Raw genomic sequence first — 6,271 nt, 5'->3', positions numbered from 1 at the left:
ACCGATTATGATTCTCAAGTTCTTCCAACTTTTCCCATACTTGTTCCCAAATCTGCTTTGGTCACTAGCGGGTTAGCATCTAATTCCCTCTCCGATGAACCAGATAATAGATCCGTTTCTCACCATGCCCGAATCTTGTAACCAACTCAGTGAATTTCGCCTCCATCGCAGTAATCAATTGACGGATTACAGCAAGATAATCCAAGTCCGCCACGACCTTCGCCAGCATTACAGACATGCTGGACTGTTGGTGTTGAATTTCTCCTGCCGTACCATCCAAATTGAGTCCCTGGTCTTTGGCTGTGTCTGGGGTATCAGCTTGAGCACATACGTGTCTTTTAATATCTACAGAGCCTAAAGATTTTGAATTCTTTGACATGTTGACTTCATAGAACAGTTATGTAGCAGGGTGTATCGAATCTCACTTGTTTATAACATAAATAGTATTAAAAACTAGCAAAGTGCACAGAGCTCATGCCATTGAACTCCACGATCCACGCACAACTTACCATGCGCCCCATTGAGAGCGAGAACCACTAATCATGACCACGAGGAGGTTACCCAATGTGACCTTCCTAGCAACTGGGCCAGTTTGGTCACTCAGCACACCCTGGATTCAAACTTGCAACTCCATTGGTGGTAGTCAGCGTCAGTACTTGCTGAGTTACCCAGGCCCCCATTTAAATGCATTAAGTAAACATATTCTACAACAATCTATATACCATTGTTTTCATATATGAGTTTATTTTGTGAGAGGGCTTTAGCAGATCAAAATGTTCCTCCACAGTTTTCATAATTTGTTAACAATAGCCCTAAAGTGTTAAAGTTAAGATTATAAATCATGTTTATTTTTCAGATACATCTTATGAAGGAGTTTATGGCCAGACCTTAAACAATTAAAATTCAATACACAGTATAGCCTGTGACTATTTTAAAATGAATAAATGCACAGTATGAAAGGTGTTTTTTTTAAGTAACATGTTACTTGCAATGAAAGTGTTAACTAAGATGAATACTGATAAAGGCGAGTAAATGATGAGAGAATTATCACTTTTGGTAGAGAATTACTCCTTAAATCTTAAATGCATGTTTTTAATTACAATCTTACCACCTGCAGGTATGAAATTTCACTAATGGACTATAGTTTTATATGTTTAATGATGACGGATAAAGTGCCAGTCCATATGAGCTTTAAAATTCAGGTAAACAGTCCATTCAGCAAAAGCACACAGTAATCATCAACCAATTATTGTTCTATAATATTGTACTGAACATCTTTTAAAAAAACAATAATGGTATTTCTTAAATGCTTTTAGTGAACTGGACAACAACAAAATCATTTTTAGCGCTTATATCCAGACCTTTGACAAATCAAGGTTTTTACACAAAATAAATTTATGGTTACAAAACGAGTCCAGCCTTCAGGAAAATCCAGTTAACAATTTAGTTCCTTTAAGCTCATGTTGATACACTGAACAAAATCATCATATAAATGGTAAATGCATTTAGTTTTATACTACCTTGTATAAACACAAGTTGCTGACAAAAATGTGTGCCTTTCCTACTACCAGACAATAACCAGATACTTTAAAAATAAGAGCCATAAAAACATTATACTCTATTAAAGATGTAAATCCGGTGAGTCCCAATATGCACATGTAAGAGAGAGAGAGAGAGAGAGAGAGAGAGAGAGAGAGAGAGAAAAACACTTCAAGAACAGTTCTAGTATTGTAAGTTTAATTGGGGTCGTGGAAATCCACTGCGAGGCTTTCCATGGTCAGAGGATTCATAGAGTGGAGCTGAAGAATAAGGCTGGTTCTGTCAGAGAGATAAAGAGCATGATGATGAACTGTTACTATGACGCACACCTGTGTATGCATAAATTCCATAATCCTTTTTCAGAAGACCTTTGATCACCTACAATAAGCTTGTGTACTGAGCCTTATCAGAGCTATGTGCTTCTACACTGGTCATGTGCTGTATATTGTACCATAATATCCCCAGTGCTCTCTGACAAGATAAACACCTCAAGAATACACGAAGTAGGGCTGGGCATTGATACAGATTTCCTGATTTTGAGTCAGATTCACAAACTCTCAATTCGATTAGATTTAGATTCATATGGGTGTATTTTATAATGTTAATTTTTCTTACATATGAAATAAACTCTCTCCCTTCTAGGTACAATATGAAAATATAATTTCTACTAATTATTTTTTATTAGATTTCCATTAGATTGGTCACATTTTAGCTTTTTATAAATGAACAAATCAATGTCTTTAATCAATAAATATGATATTATATATGAATTTTAGCTGCATAGCGCAAAATTTTGTTGCAAATGCGAGTGAATTCCTTTCATTGTAGAGAAGGGTTGCACATAGAGTAAAAGATCGATCTTGGGATTTAAGAATCGATAACAAGCTTGTTAAAATGAAGATCACGATGCATCTGGAAATATATGTTTTACCCACCCCTAAAATAAAGTTTACTTATTCACTCCAGAAATTGATGTTTGGTACATTGTTGAACCATACCATGTTATCATATCTGTGTGAAGGGGCAGGTTGCCTGTAATCATTGCGGGGGTCTGGAGATGGATTGTGGTCATCATAGGGGTTTCGGCTGGGTGAATCTCTGGCATAAGGGTTATTAACAATTTGACCCCGACCTGCGGCATTGCTACTTAAACACAGATCCATAACAGAAACACACATAATTAAATACCAGGAGTACAAGTAGCAACTATAGCATTTACAATAGATGATTATATTAGCTCCTGTGTGTAAAGTCAAATTTCTCCTTTTCACTTTTTTTTTTTCCTTACGAAGACCAACATTTCTGACTTTTACTCTTAGAGCTTTCAAGCTACATCGGCAAAGACCTTCCGACTGTTTTGGAAAAGTATGCCTTGTCTTTTCTGATCAGACTTAAGGTTTTCACACAGCGGACAATCAAATTTTAAAAATTTGACCTAATTATTTATTTGTATGCAGCATATTTAACTACCTGTAGGGCCGAGCAGGGCCTCCCATTGGAAGATCACGCATCCCATTAGACATGCTGCAGTGACTATCAAAATGACCATAGAATTAATTCTTCAAAAACTTTTTCCATAAGAAGAAATATTTTCAGCACTTCTAGTTTTATGCTAATTTATTATCTGCTAAATAGACCTGTCAGATTAGCAAACAGTTTGACATTCATTCAATGGTGAACACCAATGAAGAATTTTAGTTAATGTCACTTAGAAGTGTTGTGAATAAAATAAATGTCATAGTTTGCCAGGTCAGTTTCAGTACCACTGTTCTCACACCCTCTTTACATTTCAGACAGCCCACTTACCGGTATGGCTCATCAGCAGTTCTTTCAGTAGACGGATGCATACTATTGGATGTGTTGAAGAGTGATTGAAGTACTTAAACATTAAAATGCATGCCAAAACAGCAAACATATCAAAAAACCTTCCAACACTATTAATTAAGTGAATAAAGTTCACAACAATTTGTATTTCATGGTAAAGAAAAAACACCTATTTGAATTTTAAACCAAAAAGGCTTTAAAATAGAAATATAGAGATAACATTCTGGCATCTTTAATGCAGCATTATTAAATACCTGTATGGCCGAGCAGGGTGTCCCATAGGAGGATCATGCATCCCATTAGACATGCTGCAGAACCAATCAAATTAAAATCATATCAAATATATAAAAATATAAAAATCAGAGGAGAACAGATCAAATTCACCTATAGGTGTTGTTGGGCATGGTTGTCATGGGAACGTGGTCTTGTTGTACAGGTCTTGTGTTAGCAGGAGGTCGGCCCTTTATAAGCAAGGTATAGAAGGTATATAAGTAAGTGGTATAAATGAAAGTTAAACAATAATCACATGATGCCATATGCATTTTTAATACCTGGCAGACCATTAAGACTTTGCCTCATAATAGCACACTATTATCAAGAAACTATTTTTATTTTGGTAAATACATGATTCTTATTATGATTAAAACAGCCATGTTTTATTAAAAATCCACAACAGATGCTGTCCGCACACTAAATGAAGAGCAGACCAAGAAGGTCTATCAAAAATATTTTTTTAATTTAGAATTGCATATTGAAAAAGTGTTAAAAACAGACCAGTAAGAAAATGTTTCAGCCCATAGCTTTCTTCATTGCACTGACGTTTGATAGACCTTCTTGATCTGCCCTTCATTTAGTGTGTGGACAGCATCTGTTGTGGGTTTTGGATATTATATTTTTTTGCTATACGAGTCCTATTTGAGTGCAACAGTTCTCTCTACTTCACATTCTTGTTTTATTGAAATTAATGATTGGCTATTTTAACTGGCAAAATGCACATTTACATGTTCACCCACGTTCATGTCAGAAGAAAATGTAATTCCAGGGAATAAATCCTCCTTTTTAGGATCAGCTGCCTTGGGCTTCTTCACTTCTTCACTGAGCGTGTCACACATGTACAAAAACAATGAATTACAAGCTAGCCATAACACATAATTATGACTTTAGTGGATTGTATGATCTTATAGGTAATTTGTTTTACTCACCCTCATAAATTTAAACTATGTAAAAGTCCCTCCCACACTCCCATATAAACATTATGGCCCTTAAAAACTACATTATAACAATTTCTAAAGGTTTGTTTCACATTCTCACACTAGATGTCTCTTGGTTGATGATGACTGCATTATCGCGTAGACAGTCACCCCCACCAACAATGCCAGAGTGAGACCAGGCAGGGACGCTACCAGGGCAAAGGTCACTGGTGTCCATCTCTGAGAACATTTTTCGTCAATGTAAAACTCACCTGCTCGATTGTTGCATCTACACAGAGAACAGAGTAAAAGGATAATTATTGAAATAAACCTGAATTTAAACTACTCTTTTGCTGTAGTATATCATAGGTGAGCAACAAGGTGCCAGATTACCGACAGTATGGTTGTCTGTTGAAACAATGACATGTGCTGACTGACTCCTCACATGTCCATTTTTCCGAACATTCTTTAAAGTCTTGCACATTAGTACAGTCAGCTAAAGAACACACATACACAAACTACAGTAACTAACTCAATTCATGAAACTATTTACAATAGTGTAAAACTATTATACTAGATATACATATTAACACACATTCTTACATCTTTGAGCCTAGTTTATAAAAAAAATATAATTGTGCTCAATAATAAATAACACACACATATACACTTACGTTCTGTCATCTGTCCAGTCGCCGCCATATTTGGTAAAAATAAGATAAAACACACATACAGTAAGACCTTCATCCTTTACTCACACTGCCGGTTATACACATGCACACCTGAACTTCACCAGAGAGAACTGCAAAATAGGAACTCCCCACAAGTCTTTATGATTTATACACTCCCAGAAGAAAAGACATGTGAGACCCAGAGCATGCGTTAACAGAACTGTGCAAGTTGTGTAAACAAACTTGTGTAAATTTCTGTAAAGTAAGGGTGTTTTCAAAAATAATGCCATTGATAGTTTTTATCAATTAACTTTCTACAAACTGCAGTAAATATAAACAAAATCAATATTTGGTGTAACCACCATTTGACTATAAAACAGCACCGTCCAAGGCACTCTGGGAGTCTTTTTAATGTTGTTGGCAGATCAGTTGTTCCGAGCATCTTGGAGAACTTGCCACAGTTCTTTAACCCTATAATGGATGGGCCTGACAGCGAGAAAGACTAAAACAGTCATCAAAATATTAATAACTACAGTCTTGACCAACACAAAGTAGGTATCATTTGAAAGCTTAGAAGCTCTACTGTCCAATGCATGCAGGCATTATGACCAAAACTAAACAAGTGCTTTGTGCAGACAAATCAGAAGTGCTCATGTTGATAATTTATAAAACAAATTGCACTGTACGTATTATTGCAATCAGTAAAAACATGAAACGGATCAAATAGCCATGTGTCATTGTTGTTGGAAAGCTCTCAAAGAAAACATCCAGCCTATTTTTTACTCACATACAAAAAATATAGCGAGTATTAGCCAATTATATGTCTTCGTCAATGACTTTGGTGTTGCTTATATGACCTGTTTTCGCTTACGAATTCAAGAAAACATAAACATAACATTAAATATCACATACCATTATTTAGAGATGATTATCTTTCAAATGAGCCCACACACAAGGTGATTGTGTTCATAGATCATTAGATAATCCACAAGAAACACAATGTTACATATGACCACCAGGAGATGGCGCAAAGAAAATAATAATTAT

At 35.7% G+C, this 6,271-nt stretch overlaps 1 protein-coding gene across 1 annotated transcript; it reads right to left on the bottom strand.

Annotated features, from left to right (window-relative positions):
• Positions 1-1,722: 1,722 nt before the first annotated feature.
• Positions 1,723-5,348, bottom strand: zgc:158432 (uncharacterized protein LOC555281 homolog). The gene is made up of 9 exons (XM_052099367.1): positions 5,228-5,348; positions 4,947-5,049; positions 4,675-4,842; positions 4,377-4,458; positions 3,748-3,824; positions 3,618-3,671; positions 3,010-3,072; positions 2,523-2,682; positions 1,723-1,818 (listed from the first exon to the last, which is right to left on the bottom strand). Exons 1-9 carry the CDS (start codon positions 5,253-5,255, stop codon positions 1,723-1,725), a joined length of 831 nt encoding a protein of 276 aa, XP_051955327.1. The 5' UTR covers positions 5,256-5,348.
• Positions 5,349-6,271: the final 923 nt, after the last annotated feature.

Source organism: Xyrauchen texanus, chromosome 3 (assembly GCF_025860055.1).
Source record: "Xyrauchen texanus isolate HMW12.3.18 chromosome 3, RBS_HiC_50CHRs, whole genome shotgun sequence".
Lineage (NCBI taxonomy): Eukaryota > Metazoa > Chordata > Actinopteri > Cypriniformes > Catostomidae > Xyrauchen > Xyrauchen texanus.
Note: the sequence above shows the minus strand (reverse complement) of the source record. Positions and strands in the feature narration are given on the sequence as shown.